The sequence below is a fragment of the Uloborus diversus genome, chromosome 4 (assembly GCF_026930045.1).
Source record: "Uloborus diversus isolate 005 chromosome 4, Udiv.v.3.1, whole genome shotgun sequence".
Taxonomy (NCBI): Eukaryota; Metazoa; Arthropoda; class Arachnida; order Araneae; family Uloboridae; genus Uloborus; species Uloborus diversus.
In genome coordinates, this window is record NC_072734.1 from 45,266,220 (window position 1) to 45,284,741 (window position 18,522).

Genomic DNA, 18,522 nt, shown 5'->3' on the forward strand with positions numbered 1-18,522 from the left:
ATTCATTTCTGACCCGGAATTCCTTTTGAAACTGGCTTTTCTTTCGGACTTATTTGAGCATTTAAATAACTTGAATAAAAGTCTTCAAGGGCGGGATGAAAATGTCATTACAGCAAAAGACAAACTCCATGCCTTTATCAAAAAAATTGAATTCTGGTCATCATCTATAAATCAAAACAACTTTGATTCATTTTCGTCGACACAGTCTTTCATTGAAGAAGTCGGAAGCGAGATAAACATCAATTCATATATATCTGGTATGAAAATGGTGTTAGATAATTTGAAGAAAGAATTATGTCATTACTTCTCAGTGCAAGAGATATCGGATAGCACTGGGCAAAGATGGATCTTAAATCCGTTTTTAAATGCAGCTATAAATGAGGCGAATTTAGCAACTAAGCTCAAAGAGAATCTGCTAGAATTATCTGCCGATGGGATGTTACAATTGGAATTCAAGTCTGAAAATTTGGATACCTTTTGGTTAAAAAGAAAAACAGAATACCCAGAATTAACAAACGAGGCTTTGAAGTGTTTGATTCCATTTGCTACCTCGTACTTGTGCGAGTTGACATTTTCATCAATGGCCCAAATAAAAAGTAAACTAAAGAATCGCTTAAATTTGGAAAACGATTTAATACTTAATGTTGCAAAAACGGATCCATGATGGGAGAAATTGATTGAACAAAATCAAGCGCAACCTTCACATTAAAATGAACGAGTACTCGAAGATTTTATTTTTTGGTAATGTGTGATATGTGTAGTATGTTAATGTGTAATGTGTATAAATAACATAACGAGTATCATTTTGTAAACTTTTTTCTTAATATATCTACCTTTTTAAAATTTATTGATTTTTTACTGAGTTCTCGCGACTTTTTTCTTAATATATCTACCTTTTTAAAATTTATTGATTTTTTACTGAGTTCTCGCGACCCCCCTACAAAGGCTTCGCGACCCCCTGGGGGGTCGCGACCCACAGGTTGAAAAACACTGGGTTAATGTGTATTAGACTCTGCAGGGACCAATTTAAAAAACGTATAATTGATAAAAATGTATAAAAGAGAAATTTATAAATGGTGCTTCACTGTATTTAACTTTGATTTGTAATTTATTCTAATTTTAAAATGAAATTTTCATATTTTGTGTTTCATAATTTTTAGGTGTAAGCATACCTGAATTTGACAAAAAAACTCTTGCAGTGTTAACTGGAAGAATTGTCAGATATCTTATTCAATCAGCAGAGGTATGTAAAAACAGAGGTGCCTTAAGTTATTTTTGTACATCTTGGAACTACATTTCCTGCAACTTACTTCAGTTTTTATTTTATGTACTTCACTTTTTGATAAGGCCTTTTATCCTTTAAGTTCTGAAGTGGAATTTTGAAGTTTGTTGTGTTAACAGCAGAAAAAAAAAAGAAATGAAGGGGGAAAAAACCAGAATATGTTTTAAACAATAACTTTTTTCTGCTAAAACTTAAAATTCTGCTGCTTCAATGTAAAAAAAATTTAATTTGTAATTATTTCTTTGGAGAATTTATAAAATACTCGGGGGGGGGGGGGGGGACTACTACCTCCTGCTCGCTGTCGCTCACCAAGCCCTTGAAATTGCAAGCAGTTCCATTCAGATCACTTCTACTGCTTTCCATTTGCCACCTGGCACAGTAGTTCGATTAATACAAGCTAGGTGGACAAAAGTCAAGTTCAGAATTCATCATTTTGTCACACAAAATTATAGTTTTCCTAAATTCACATGATTTAATTGTTCAAGGTGGATATTATTTATACTGGTATGTGCCTTTTTTTCCTAGTTTAATTACTCTATCTGATAATTAAACTATTAAAATTTTTTAAAAGATAAACGAAGACGTTTTTGCTTGTTTAAAACCTTTCAAGTGACGGTAATGATTTTACCCATTTGTTCCCAGGCTAAATTTTCTGCATATAATAGCTGCACTTTTCCCCATTATTAATAAGGCATATTATAGTCAGCTCAATCGAGTACAACATATTTTTTTTTCTCTGGAGTACTTTCTTTCGAGTAGGGATTTTTTGAAGAATGATTGAAGCACCCAAAGCTTTGGGGAAAATAAATATATTGTACTCGAGTGTGCTGACTATAATGCAGCTTATAATTAATGGGAAAGCTGCAGCTACTATAAGCAGAAAATTTAGCCCGGGTACAAATAGGTACAAATCATTGCCATCACTTGAATATCTTGAAACAGACAAAAAACACTTTGTCTTTAAAAAACTTTTTAACATTGTTTAACTATCTGATAGATTGATTAAATCAGGGAAAAAAAGCACTTACTAGTACAAATAATATCCATCTTGAACAATAAAATCATATGAAATTAGGAACACTTTAATTTTGTGTGATAAAATGATCACTGGAACTGAACTGATTTATTCTATTACAAACGGATACGTACCTTTGAACCTTATTACTCATGTGACGGAAGAGAGTTAGACATAAACAAATAACTAAGTACAGTGAAACCTCTCCGAGCGGCCACCCCTTTTAACGGCTACTTTTTTGTGGCACGAATTTTTTAGCTCATAGACTTAATGTTAAAAACATGCCTATCCACGGCCAGCCAGCCCTTCTGAACGGCAGTCAAGTGGATGCGTCCATTCCATTTTTCAAGAAAATCTATTCACTTTCTGCTTCTAATCTGTAGCTTTTCAGTTTAAAGGGAAGAATTGTTATTGGCCTTTAACGAATTCCGACAATTTAGGAGTAAAAATGTCACTCATGTTTATTTTATTAGTTGGTCAGTGTGTACATGTAATCTGGGTTGCAAACAACACTGCTAGAGATCATTTTATGAATCTGGAACTACATATTGAAATTCTGAGCAATATGAACACGGAAAATTGGCGTAAAGTACGATTTTGAATTCTTTCCAGCATGAAACAGCAATGGAGAGCTTTGATATTTACACTGACGACTGAGAGAAACATCTTTTGGTTAACGAGTATGCGAAAATAAGTGTTTTTCAATCAAATGTAATATATTATTTTGAGATTGGTTTAAATTAACTAATCAGTTCGCTGTGTGTAATTAACATCTTTTGAGCAAGTACATATTTATGCCACTAATTTGGCCTCTGACAATCAATTTGCATTTTGTAAACATGAGCAAACTAAACTTTCTACTGAAATGATTTTGGGTATAATAAATAAAGTCATCAGAAATTCAGATGCAATGACCAATAAATTGGTTTTGAGCAATTTATTTATGACTTTGAATTGAAAAACATTTTGAATTGCAACAAGCAACATTTTGAATTCGAATTTAAAAACTATTGTTGGAGAAGATTAAAAACTTAAGTCACAAATTGTATCCTTTCTTCAAAAACTAAACAATAGTTGAATAATATACTATTTCTATTTTAAAACGATCTCAAACTTCATTCTGTGTATTAGACTTGCTTATATTGTGTGTTATAGAATTATATTGTAACTGAAACGAAAAAACCATTTGAAGCGGCCACCCCCTCTCAACAACCGAAAATTTGCAGGTAGCCGATCAGAGTGGTTTCACTGTACCAAGCTTTGATTTATTGTTTACACTATCCCAATACCAAAGTTTAGAATTTTGAACATGACTTTTGTCCACCTAACTTGTACTAATCGAAATACTGTGCCTGGTTTGAATTCAGATCATTTCGCTGAATAAATGTGATAATGTTTTACAACAAATTTTGTATAAAAACAGTACTCCAGCATTATTTTAATCTATTGCTAACTATAAAATCTAATCTATTACTCCCCTTTGTTAGAAATTTTATGTGTCAATTATGTAATTCAGCTCAATATACATCATAACCTTTCATCTACTTCATTGACTTCTCCCACATCATCATTAGGGTTTTTTTAATAGAGTAAGAAATATGAACTCAGGAGACGTGTACTGTCTGACCATCGTTTTCATGGAAAGGCTAATATCCGGTTTACAGGCGGAAATGGGACCGTATCTATTACTTTATAGGGATGTTGGTTTGTTTCAGATGTGCACTTTTGCCTCTCTATTATTTAGCCTTAGTTTTGTAAAAATGAAAATTTGCTCACAGCAACATTTTTTTTAAATCTAAAGTATATTCGATCTACATTCTCACAGCAAAAATTAATTGATTTATTTATTCGCAACAAAGTTTTGAGCTAACCAATTTTGCTTTTACGTTCTTGAACGAAATGAAAACATTTTATTTTCTTTTTGTTGTTTCCATGGTAACTATTTATTTTTGTTTTCCTCTTTATTTTATTTTTGAGAATGAAATAAATGAATAAGGCACTAGTGACATTATGAAACGCGTGCATCAAAATCCCATCATTATTTTTCCTTCTCCCCTGCTAGATTCATTCAGATGGAATCGTCTTTACTTGGCAGATTGCCGAATTACATACAATCTGTGGTCAAACAGTATGTCTTATAATGACCCTCAAAGCTTAAAATGCAGTTTTTACTTTTGTAAACAAATATAGATGTGAAAATGTTTATACCTTGCTAATGTAACATGATAAATGACCTATTTTTATCAATATCTTTATTTCTTAATGGAAGGAGGAGCAACAGTTTATAGATATACATATATATTAATTCATTAATCTATCTATTTTAAAATTTCGTTTGGGTGATGACGAGTGTGCCGACCCCCCCCCCCCCCCCCCCCGTATTCATTAAGACTTGTTGAATGTTTAAAAAAGACCACTAACTCATAATTCTTATTAATTTCTCTGAGGGGCGAAACTTTCTGGGTTCACCGCAGTATTTCTAGGTTTTTAAACTGACATATTTTAGTATTAAAAAATTTGGAGAAATTCGCCATAATTTATTAGTGAACATTCTTAATTGCCATTAATTATAATTTTTTTTATACTGTGTAAAAACTACTTTTAATATTTACTCTTTTCTGCAGTAGCTATCCAGAATGCTTTTCAGAAAAAGTACAAAAACATGTTTTTTAAACGAAAAATTTGAAAATATGAATGGCAAAGTAAAGTTTTTTGGAAGAGAGAGGGAAGCAGCAGCTTTTTAGTATCTCAACTCTTTTCTTTTTTGACTACACCTGTTACATCCTATGTCTCATTTTTTGAGTGTTTTGGAGGTCTAGGTCGGTTTTACCCTTCTTTCACCTAGTAAGATCGACATTAGTAATTTTAAAAGCAAAAAGATTAATATCTGCCATAAAAAATTATCTTGAAGTAATGATGAAGCAAAAAACTATTATTTTATGTTCTTTTTTATTTTTAAGGTAACTTTGGGTCGTTCTGCGAAAGACAACAAAGTTGATATAGATTTTTCACAAGAAGGGCCTGCATGGAAAATTTCTCGTAGGCAAGGGATCATAAAAAATGGAGGATAATGGAGACTTTTTCATTATAAATGAAGGGAAGAAGGCTATTTTTGTTGATGGCAAGCCAGTATTAAGTGGAAACAAATGCAAAATTAATAATAATTCAGTCATAGAAGTAAGTAATTTAAATACAAGAAAGTTGTATACATTTATTTATATACATTAATTACAAAATCTGAATTGCATCTAGTACTTTAATTAGATGAATATAATCTATTTATGTTATTTCCAAACTTTCTGGTTTAAATATAAAATAAACAAATAGTATGGTAACAGCACCAGTAACAGTCAATCATTAATTTTGATTTAAATAATTAGAATTTTAAGTGGGTAAAATATGTTACTGCGGCCCATGAATATGGTGCAACCATCTAGTATATCGGAGTGAATTTTATGAGCCAGTTGGTATTTCCAAGGCATTGGTGGAAGGTTATGAACAGCCACTACTACAAGGTTCAGTTGGTGTTTCGTGTTCATTTGAATTTAATAAGGCTTTAGTTCTAAAAACAAAGAACTTTTGCACATTTTGAAGGGAAAAAAGGGAATTTTGTCCACTACCCATCTTTTCCACATCCTATCTGTTACTGGATATCATCACATGTTTTTGGTGTCTGTTACTGGGGGTCTGACCTTTTTTGGAAATTCAGCAAAATAAAAATAGAATTAACTAATTCAGAGGATCCAAAAGCAGCCAAACGTTAGATGAGATGTAGTTGCATGAGAGAAAAATAGTTTAAAAATTCTAAATACATTAAAAGGCTCAGGAAATTGAGTTAACTTGAGAGCAATGTCTTAAGCATGTCTGTTACTGTTTTTGATCATGAAATAAGTGTTAAAAATTTTAAGTAACACTACAAAAATTAAACATAGTTTATTTAAAGAGATGCATAAAATTAATTTATTGTTTTTATTTACTGCTTTGAGGGGGAAATTGCAGAATGGGGGGGAGTAAAAAAAATGCAGTGGTTTATGTGTGCATAGTATATATTAAAAGGTATGAGCTATATTATTATTCGAAAAGTGCAGCTCATGTAATATATGCAGGGTATTCATAATTAAAGTCCCACTTACAAACTACTGTCAAAGAGAGTTCCTGGTCAGAATGACTGAATTTGAACTGAATGTACTTGAAGAAAGGGGAAATGTTATGGTATTATAAAAAATATTTCAACGAGTATCAATTGATGGTGCAAGGTGCTGTAAACAGTACAATGCAAGTGAATTCTGCTACTAGTAACTATTTGTATTTTATGCCACAGCTTCTCAGCTGCAGTTGAACAGTCATTGCAAACTTTTCACATGAGGAAAGAGATAATATTAAACTTCTTAGATTGGCTAGGTTGGTTCTGAGAGTTGATTTCTTCCTTATTGATAGTGGGCTACATCAGAGCACCTTTGTATTCACTTAAAAATCAACTTTATAGACATTAGGATTGTTTCAAGTATTATTAAAGAAGTACGCAAACACTTATTAGGAAGCATTTTAGTGTGAAATACAAAAAGCATCAATTTTTCTTAGGATTTTAACCTTGTCTTAATAATTTAAAAACTATGTTAATTAAATCTGATGTAAAATGTCATGTTTATTAATTTAACAAAGCCATAATTTTGATATAATTTATTTAATCATGTATTCTGAAGCTATTCCAATAAAGATGTCATTTCTATTATGAAGACATTTTGTAGGTAGTCCAAAAAAGTGACTTGTAATGAGGTTTGCTCATGAACAAAAAAAAAAGTCTGCATTCAAGCTTGTTGAATAAAAAATGTTACATGTTTATTCCAATTGTCTATCTGTTTTATATTAAATCATCCTTATATTTTTCAGATAACAATTCTGCGGTTCATTTTTATTGTGAATCATGAAGCAATAGCTCCACTTAAAGCAAAGAACAATTGCTGATATATGTGTGCCTTAATATCTTTCTTCACAGCATTTGATAAACAGTATTTGTATAAAGCTTGTAAATAAATATATTTGATTTTAATGCTAGGTTAAATATTGCATTTTTTCCCTATTAAAACCTTTACAAGAAAAATAACAAATTTTTAAAAGCTTTAAAGCAGCTTTCTTTGCACATGTACATGTTTCAAGCCTTGTAACATTGCCTTTAATTTTGTAAGTACAGTAGAGTCCCAAAAATCTGAGGTAATTGGGGCTCATGCTTCCTCGGATTTCTGAAAACTCGGATTATCCGAAAATATTTAAATATTTCCTGATTAAAATTTTACGCTATTCATACAACGCAGCAATGTGCCCCCCCAGGTCCCCCCCCCCCCGGTATAAGATAGCTAAAATGGTGTCAATAAAGCTCTACAGTTTATCATGGTCCCTAAGCACTTCCATCACTTCACAAATCCTTTTTACGGACATCTAGAGAGAGGAAGCCTCCCGCACCAGATTTTCTGAGGCTCTTAACCAATTCTCATCGAAAGATCGAAACCGTTATTAGCTAGCATATGACATTCTTAAAGACATGAATGTATTTGAGGAGGAGGTTTTAAATGATCTCGCGAAAAACACACAAAAAATGAATATAAGATTAAAGTAAAACTAATAATAAATATTCTGTGCTTTTTTCCATTTTCTTCATTTTATAGTGATATCAATAGAAATTATTAATTGTTTTTAAGCAGTTACTTTGAATAATTACTAATCTGTAGAAATTTTTTGATATTGAATAATTACGCATTGTAAATGAATGGGAAAGAAAGCAACAATTTTCGATTTTGAAAACCCCTCCCAGAAACATTTTTGGCTAAAAAATTAAGTGGACAGACCATGAAATTTTTTCGGCCTCCTGTAAAATTTTTAAAATGAATTGAACTGGTTTTGATATTTAACCCCTCATGTGACTTCCATTTAATCAGTATCACTATACAGGGTGTTCAAATCAAATGTACCGAATTTGAACAGTGGATTTAAAATGTTTAAGCACTACAAGGGTCATACTATCCAAATTTAGCAATTAAATTCTTAGAGATTGGCAGCATTTATTTTCACTGGAAAAGGACGCTGCAGCTGAATTGCCACCATTTAAAAATTAAACATGTTTCATCCTGAATAACTCTATATGCTTAATAACACTACAAAGTAAGATGAGGCGCGAAATTAAAAGTTTTGCTCTAACTTCTTTCTGAATACAGTCAAACCTCGATATGAGTTAAACCGCATAAAAAGCCACTTTTCTAAAATCCCTGCTCATTGATTAGGAATTCTATGTTATGGATTATTTGATATATTGTCAGGTCTTAAATACTATAATCCTTTATAAGGTCATTTTTAAAACTTTTTCGGGTAATCTCAGTGTGACACAGATTTGTTTCCAAGCATATTCCTTCGTACTTGACCTTACTGCAACTTGAAATTCAGTTAATTATTATATTCGTTATTTGTTTTCTAAATTTGATTTACTAAAATGCTTTTACATGCTACTTTTTATGCACAAGAAGGATATGCAGTAGGATCATTAACATTTTGTTTTCCTTCGAAATGCAGCATTATCAATCTGCAAATCAAAAGCAGGCACAGGATTGATTAAGTAAATTGCGGAACACTTTGCGATTTAAATTTGCCACTCTTGTTCACCAAATATTACCGCATCATTATTGTCTAGCACCAAGTTCAGGTTAATGGGCGCGAAATTCCTACAGGTTGGCTGAACTCATCAGAATGAAACAATTAATCAAAATTTGAAGTAATGTTCCAAAATACCCCCCCCCCCTAATCTTTAAGAGCCTACCTTGACTTGAAATTATATTTTCGAAAAGCAAAACTTTTTGTATAACAGTTCTATTTCAGTATTATTTTACCTTTTGCAATCTACAGCAGAAGTTCCCAAACGCCAGACCTCCGGAAAAACAGACCCCCCTCCAGAAAAATTGTGAACTTCGCAGACCACCCCCCCTTGACGCGTGCAAAAGAAAATAATTTGTCAGAATTTAATCTATTTTTTTAAATATACTTTTACGTTTTTTTTCCTTTAAATTTATTGTCGCTCTTGTCTGGTTTTCATTTCTTACATTATTATTTTGAGTTAAGGAAGTAAAATTCTATTTGAAATTTCATTAGGATAAAAAATGTTACCGGAAAATTTCACAACAAGTTTACTAATGAAAATGAACTTTTGAAATTAGTGAACAAAACACTGTTTGCCTAGTTTAAGTGTTTTAATTTCTCATATGAGGGGGAATAAGCAAAACCAAAAAAATATATGTATGCTTGAAAATTGTTTAAATTTCTGAAAGAAAAGCAAAACACCATATAACAAAGAAATACGTTTGTGCTGAAAATTAAATGAATCAATTAACCAAGGTTTTGAAGCACAAAAATTGCAAATTAACTGCAAACAGGTGTTTTGGTGTTACAAGGAACACATTTTTCAATGCAAAAAAGTTCAGATGACTTTTCATCCAGAAACTTACACTTCTTTGCATTTTAAAAGGTGTTCCTTGTAACACTGAAACACATGTCTGCAATTTTTGTGCTTCAAAATTAAGTATTTTTGTAAAGTAAATTTAGTAATTTGCAATTTTTGTGCTTCAAAACGTTGGTTAATTGATTCATTTAAAACAGCATATATTCTGACGTAATAAGATGTCAAACACATATTCACATTTACACTGAAATAATCCTCCTATTAACCACCAAATAGTCTAAAAATGCGTTCCTGTCAAAACTTTCCACAGGGTGACGACAGGTCAGGGAAGTCAGGGAACTTTATTAATCAGGGAAAAGTCAGGGAGATATCAGGGAATTTCGAAAAAATAACAAAAAAAACAAGGAAAATTGATTTTATGAAGAAAAAAAATTTTTTTTGGCTTTGCAGAATTAAGTACCCTAATTATCTATGCATTTTCCGCCAATTTTCATTTATGAGGTGTGATTATACACTGCCGCATATTTGTGCATCTTTTTTCCTCAACTTCAAAGTATTGCATCATACTTATTAACCACAGGAAGAACTTCCTAAAATTGCTTCTGTGTCTGTAAAGTTGTTTATTTTACCTAGCTTGAAGTTTGCTTTCACGCTTTCAATACCACGTAAAATAAACAACCGTACAGGCAAAAAGGAAACCGTCATTAATGCCTTAGCTCCTTTGCCTTTATTCCATTGTCTCGAAGTAATAAGCGTATCGTAATCAAGATTTCAAGAAGAAATCTTTGTTTTTTTAATTAATACTGATAAAAGCTTAAAAATTGTTACTTCTTCGCATTTTTTATGTAATTGCTAAAATAGAACTTTGAATCAAAAAAACTTTGTTTTTTGCCGTTATACTATTTGCTGTCACCGCAGATTAGAAAGGTTTTCTTTTTTTCAGGCTTAAATGTTTCTTTTTTTTTAACCAAGTTGTATTCTTTTATATATTTTGAAATTAACCAATTGCTTTTTTTCCCCTTGCATTTTAAAGCTGTTTGTTACAAAAGCAACCTAAGATTTTTTTCGGTACATACTGAAATCATTTGAAATAGAGTTAACTTGTGCACTTAAGTAAATATCTTTATTTTTCTATTGTTAAAATGCTGTAATCATTCATTAAAACCTACGTTCTTGATTAGAGAAAAGCTTTTTATGAATAGATGTCAAAAGGTTTCATCTGTTTTGCATAAATATGTCAAATAGTTACATAAGAATAACTGTACATTATTTCTATTATTTCACTATTACTTGTTTTTCTTGCAAAATTATTATACTGTTTGAAAATTTAGTTCAAAAAAATTTCAATTACTTTTTAGTTCTATCATAAATACATATATGTTTTTAAGAGTGATTTCAATAGTTTCTTAAAATTCTTATGCGAAGTAGTTACTGGAAGTAAAGTTTTTTTTAAATTTTATATAACTTTGCATATAGAAAAATTTAATATACTGTTTTGTAAGGTTTTTTTCCAAAAAAAATTGACTTGATATGTTTTTTTTAAACATTTTATTAAAAAAACAGCATCTTTTAAAAATTATATCTTTAGTTCAATAACTTTACATAACTTAAAACGTTTAAGATGCTGCATTTTATACAAACATACAATGGATTTCAAGCAGAGCAACGAAAGGAAACCATTATCATTGGTAACGTAAATCTGGGAAATTTGATGAACCTAATCAGGGAAAAGTCAGGGAACTTTTTTTCTCAGTTTCTGTCGCCACCCTGTTCCAGAGGAGTGCCCATAAACTCTCCTACTTATGCACTAATGTTAAACAGCTCAAACAACAAACAAATACATAACTATCTTCAAATTTTATTTACAAATGCAATATTTGTATTTCTTTATGTTTGGTACGAAAACTGGTAAAAAATGTAGTCATCTTGATACTGCAACCTTTCTTTCATAAGGAAAAAAGTACAATTGAGGACCTAAATGGCTACTGAAAATACTTCACGAGTCCTCAAACGGATCAAAAGTTGAAGGGTTTAATTTGGTTAATGGACCCAGACCAGGATTTAGAATATTTGTAGGAATTCTTCCCTTTTTTTTTTCAATTTTTTTTTATTCTCTCTCTCTCTCTCTCTCTCAATGGTACTTGAAACACTTATAACTTTCCTTCGAACTCTTTGAATCATATACATTATTCGATAAAAAAAAAGCACTTGATGCTTTAGTTCTTAAACTTTTTGAAAATTTTAATTTCATTAGTCACCTTCTCCTCCCCGTAATGCATGACTCATTCGCCCCTCCCAACTGGATCATCTGGATCCGCCACTGAGATCATGTGTATGATTTGCTTTTTTTTAAATGCGAATATTCCGCATAGTTCGTCAAAAATTCCCTTTCTGTCGTGTTGAACGAACAAAGTTTTTTTTTTTTTTTTTTTTAAATAAAATATTTTAAGCCAACACTGCAAAACCAAATGCATGCATTAGTCGTCATCAGGGGTGGATACAGGATTTCATTTTAGAGGAGTCATGGCCATGGGTGAAAGTGGACTCAAATAACATTTTCTGAAAGCAGTCTGAAATTTTCAGAAACTATGAACAAGCTCCACCCCCCTCCCCTCGTAAAAAAAAATTCAAATTTGAAACAAAAGTCATAGAAACAACCATTTCCAAAGTTTTTTAATTTTTCAGGTTTATAATGCATTGTTAGCACTAAATTTTCGGAAAGGGTAACCCAAGATTTTCGAAAATTTCGGATCACGAACACCCTTTAGTCATGCTTCAGAATGGAGTCTCACGTACGGCAATTTTCTTGAACTTAGGTTAAATTTAATTAAAATGATAATAATTGAAATAAATCACTTAGTTTGATCTCTGGGATTCATCTTGAAAAGCTGTAAAGGAACAGTATGATATTTCCTGTTCTAACGGTGAAATTTGAATTTGTGTTGAAAAAAGTTTTAATCCTGTTCAGCTTTACATAGCCACTTATAATATAATGGGCATCTTGTTTAGCATAAATGTTGTGGTTAACATTAACTGACGTAACTAAAAAGTTATTGCACATTAATTACACACAATAAGAAAAAACATTAAGATAATAGATTCTTACGACAGTCGCTGCAGTTTTTTAGATTTTATGTAATGATATCTCTGTAAAGACGGTTCATTTCTTTCGACACATGCATCTTGTATGCAGAAATAAACTATTAAAGCTTCACTTACAAATGCGGTGAAAATCTAATTAAAAATTAAATATTTTATGAATGTAATTTGGACATTGATAAATACTCACAGACTGATTCTTCCCCCCGTCCTAGTCTCAGAATCTGAGGATATATTTTCATTGGATTTGGGTTCCGCAGTTTTTTTTAACTTTGCAAAAAAAGACAACGTTTTATCACCTGAAAGCTTCATTGTTTTTGAAATAGGTAGTCCTTTTCTATCAAAACGCGGCTTTTTTCAGTACAGTTTCTGTCTAATACAAGGGACTAATTTTCGAAAACCCACGAATAACGAGGTTTCATGCAAACACAAAACTAAAATTTTATTTTTCTTATGTACTTTTCCTAGCGTCCGTTTTATTTCTACCTTCATTTGTAGCATAAAATGGAAAAATGCAGAACTTCGAGGCTGTTATTTACCTCTAAATGTTATAATTATGAGCTCAGACTTCACAATAATTATTTTTTACGCAGATGGAATAAAAAATAATAAAAAGGGCCTATTTTGGACCACTCTTAATTTACCATATGGTTTCATATAAGCTGAAAAGAAGTTCATCATAAACTTATGATTTGCTTTCTTGCCCGCCATGACTCTTCAAATTTCGCATGTATGCATTTTTTTAAAATGTTAATTACTAATTCTATGAAAAAAGAAGTACTAGACAGATCAAGACAACTAATTCTATGAAAAAAGAAGTAATGGACAGATCATGACAGTATATGCCCTTGGGTTTAAAACCAGTGAGTTACAAGTCTTCTTTCGCACTGACCTTAAACTCCAACAATACTTGAAAAGAAAACAAAAGTGATTTTTTTTCAAATACTTTCCTATTTGTATGATTTAAAAAGTAAAAAAAAAATGTGTATTTACATTATGATGAAATGAATCAAAAATTATTTAATGGGCGAGTTCAATTAATTTTATCCCTTCGAGAGGAGCACGTTAACTCTCAATCCCATCAAAAAGCTTTGCTACTGCACTTGAAGTGTGATTCAAATATGCTTAAAGCTTAAATTTTTGTGTTTATATACATAATTTACAAAAAAAAAAAAAAAAATTATTTAAAATAAAGGAAAACTAAAATTATCTAAGTAGCGTCATTTTCCAAAGGTTTTTTCCTCCCAATTCTCAAGCGAAGGAAAAAAATGCTTTGCAGACAGACTTTTCGGACATTTGATCTGTGGACAAAGGTGGAGAAGAAACCCGCCCACAAGTGGGGAAACCGACTGTTTCTGTGCAAAGGCCATAAATCACTCGCGTAGAGGCGAATCTCGTACCTTCGTAAAGGGGGATGGAAATTTTTAGTTTGTGAATTGGAATGGGCTCACCTTTTAAATGATTACTGATGTTCTAAAAAAGCTATCAAAAATATTTTAACATCTTTAGAAAACTGAGCTTATATGCTATGATTTGCTTCTTTTAAAAATCCAAATGCTCCTCATGGTTCGTCAAAAATTCACCTTTTCTCAAAATATAACTTCAAGTTTGTTTAAAAAAATTTTGAATTATTTTAATGAAAAACTGCAACGACCGAAACACGCCATAGTCGTCATAGATTACCGCAGAGACCGAAACACGCCATAGTTGTCATAGATTAAGTCCAAAAAAGAAAAGTTTGAAAATCTTGATTTCCCGATGAGCTATCGCTCGAATGAGAAGATATTCTGCCCCGTAGGTTAACATACAGAGTGGAAAACTGGGAATCTGTCTGATGTGGCCTCTAAATGCATCTTGAAAATATTACAAAAATTAAGAAAATAATTAAATAAATATAGAAAAATTTAAAATTGGAAAGTAGGGTATTGAGATGGGGGAAAACGCCTGTCTGTCCCCCCTCTTAACTTTTGAGTGAATAGTCCGATTCAAACAATTTTTTTTTGTTTAAAAGATCTCGGCGAGGACCCCTCATTCCTCTATTTCACTTTTTGATTTGAAATATTTTTTATTCATTTTTGAACAGTTCAAAAAAACTTAACATTAGCACCTAAGGGGAAATTTAAGGCAAATCCGAACTGTGAATTTGCTTCAAGCAAACTTTGTAGGAAAAAGCTTTTGATGAAAGATTTGCATATAAAATATCTTTTTGATTTCAACAATTTTCCGTCAATTTTGAACAGTTTAAATCCCTAAACATTAGCGCCTATGGGGAAACTGAAAGTCAATGTAGATTCCCGTACTTGAAGGCGGATTTACTTCAAACAAATTTTGTTGGAAATAGCTCTTGACGACAAACTCCAGGCTCCGACTCCTGTACCCGACAATTAGTCGAACTCTTACTTCGTAGCTTTGGCAAAAATTTATACACCGAGGAAAAATGACTGACTCCGATTCTTAGATATTCGATTCCGACTCCTTTATCCTAAAATGAGTGACTCCAACTCCGCAGCCAGGGTTTTAACTGTGAAATAATTATTGTTAACATGACTTGTTTTTATTTTCACTCTAAAGTTTAAATTTAAGTATCCAGTTTTCGGCGGATAAATTCGAAGTTATTTATGTTTCTACATAAAGATATGAGCAGACTTTTTTTTTTTTTGACAATGAAAATTATTTCTTTAAGTTGACATTTTATTATTTTTATTTGTTTTGGTTAGTGCATTAATTCATTTAAAAAATTATTTTTGGCAAAAGGGGAAAAAGAAACGATATTTTTAATATGATGTATTTATTTTAATGAGCTTATTAATTTTTATTATTATATTTCGTTTTGAAAGCGGTTAAAGATTTTTTTTAATGGAAAAAAGTGTATTAGCTGCTTAGTTTAAAAGGTGCTGCTATTTTATTTGTTCGTTTATTCATTTTTTAACACATTTTTTAGATGATTGGAGTACATTTTATTCCTAGAAATCAACTTAAAATATTAAAAAATTATGTTTGAAACAATTTGCGATTTTAGCTATTTTCGAGAATATTGATCAGGTACTAGAAAGTGGTATGGGTATACGGGAAAGTAGGCTTGTTTAGTTCTAGACGGAACTTCTTGTTAATATACTATATTAACAGAATCTGCAAAACTATTATTATAAACCGTTACTGAAACTGTTAATTGCTACACTTATCCAGTTGTTTGAGCCTAAAAAAGATGCTGCTCGCATAGTTAAACTGCTGAGCATGGTGTAGAAATTTAGACTTACCTACTTATTTAGCGACCATTTTATGACATCTTGCCAAAAATTAAATTCAAAATATAGTTTCAGCATTGCAGAATTAGTGATATTTGACAGTGTCCTAGAATTCCATATTGAACCTCCATTGACATTTCCTAATCATAGTTTCTAAAATTGTTTCCCGACTATTTGACTATGTTCTACATTTCACATGAATCGTCTCCAAAACTGTTATTTTACCAATTTTCAAAAGACAAGTAATGAGTAAATATTAGTTGAGTTATGAAATTGCTGCAACCCGGACCTGTGAAATGCATCGCTAAATGAAGGAAATTGTTAAATCGAAGTTCTACTGTACTATATTAAATATAGGTATTTTTTTTCTGTATTCAAGCTTACAAATGTAAAAGAAGCACAGCTGAATAGGCAGAGATTGAAGCAGGAGAAAAAGAACTTTGATGTGTGGATGTGTTTGTGGTTTAATAAACATACATCTCACTTATTTCAATACACTTTATTGAAACTTATCATACATCTAGATTATTTGTCTATACATGTACATAAAAGCAATATTACTTACTTGTAACCAACATGCCATTTAATGAAAGACCATTGTACAAATTTATACAAAATACTTTAGTAAAGTAAAACGGTTGTATAATTGAAAAAAGCTTAAAATTCATATCACATCAAAACAAAATATTTATCAAAATCCTGCAATGCTGCGTAAAAAGGCACTATAACATTTATGCCTAGTTTCAGCATTTTAATTCAGTAGAATGGAAGACAAAAATTCAAAAGCTGTATAAAACGTATAGCTTGCCAAACACAAAAGCAAATTTTTCTTTAATGCCAAAGTTCTCTACCTTATGTAAAAATAATTTTTTTGCTTGTTTTTGTATTCTAACACTCATTTGCAAGTTAGCATTATTGGTAATATTTTACATGCGTCTAAAACCGTGTAACTAAGTTAAATTTTAAGTGCAATACTGGAGATAGTAAAATTACAAAGATAAATAGATTTGGAAAAATTACGAGAGCACGGGGTCTTGGAATGCTTAATGAAAATAGATGAAATATTTTGCTACTTGTAGTTCATCATTAATATAAAACATTATATGAAAAAAAAAATATTAATAATAATGTATTCTATACTCAGGTGCAGTTTAACTACATTTTCAAATTACTTGACATTCTTTTGGGTGTTAAAAACTTTGTTTTCCTCTAAGCAATTTTGTATATGCATGTAAATTCGAATTTAATTAATTTTTATTTAAATTCTTAAAATTTATGCTTTTATGAGTGAGATTATTCAGACCTTTTTGGAAATTTTCACCCAAGTCTCTCACCCCACCCTGTCTTTTCAAAATGTTTAATTACTTTTTAAAAATTATTTTTTGGAATTGATAACTTTCAAATGCTTTTTATTTTGAGAAATTCATTGTTTACTTCCTTGGAGAAAATAAATAACTGAAGTAATATAAAATTACTAACATACAAATGGTACTTTTCTGTTATAAGTTACTCTGTTATACTACACTTGGTGAACTTTTAATCCTAGTGATTATTTTTCATTTTACTTTTTGCTGCCCACCATGTTTAATCAAATGTGTATAAAATTTTTTTTTAAAAAAACGCTTGTTTGGTGATCTCATACATTATTATATCTTTTACATAAACATTTAATAAACACTACAACACTAAATTCCATTAAATGGGGGGAAAAAATTATTAAACTGCTAAAAAAAAATAATCTGAAAAGTAAATGTATCAAGTCATAGATGAAACAGGTTCAATTGAAATGTAAAATCTAAACATGGCAGTGGCATAAACAACATTTTTTTGTTTTTGCTAATTTACATAATGAAAACGCCATCAAGTGTCATTAAAGCGTGGGAGTGTAGAACCATATAAAAATAATCAAGTCAACAGAAAAGTAAACATGTAAAAAGATTAGGCCAACATTTTAAAAAAAATTGTAGGAAACAAGGTAATAAGAACTTTGGCATTAAAATTGTATTATTTTCTACAAAACTTCTTTCTTTTTTGCACTTTCAAATTACTTCATAAATAAACCTTACAAAAATATGTGTTTGAAAGGGTTTTTAATTATTGTTATATAAAAGATGATGATGTAGGAATTCAAAATATATAATCATTACAATTACATACAAATAGCATGAGAAATTAAAGTGAAAGTTATTGAAGCACTGTATTAAAGATTAATCTCAATATATGTAAATATCAAAAAAATTTAGGTTCTTTTAAAACAACAAATATTATTCTTTTTATAAAAAGTAGAAATTTTTTTAAAAAAATAACTTATTATGAAAGTAAAAATAACACTCCAAAATTTTAATGTACATTTTTTTTTTTTCATTGCCAAACAAAGAAAGAACAAGAAAAAGGTTACTAATGCTTTTGTTTTTCATACAAAATATTCCACCATTCATCT

The 18,522-nt window shown here is 30.7% G+C and overlaps 1 protein-coding gene across 1 annotated transcript in view; it reads left to right on the top strand.

Annotated features, from left to right (window-relative positions):
- LOC129221519 (microspherule protein 1-like) overlaps nucleotides 1–7,335 on the top strand; it is an 83,203-nt gene extending 75,868 nt beyond the window's left edge. The window contains 4 exon segments of the mRNA XM_054856011.1: nucleotides 1,161–1,243; nucleotides 5,258–5,353; nucleotides 5,355–5,474; nucleotides 7,188–7,335. Of these exon segments, the coding sequence (XP_054711986.1) occupies nucleotides 1,161–1,243; nucleotides 5,258–5,353; nucleotides 5,355–5,474; nucleotides 7,188–7,262 (374 nt within the window). The 3' untranslated portion in view covers nucleotides 7,263–7,335.
- Nucleotides 7,336–18,522: the final 11,187 nt, after the last annotated feature.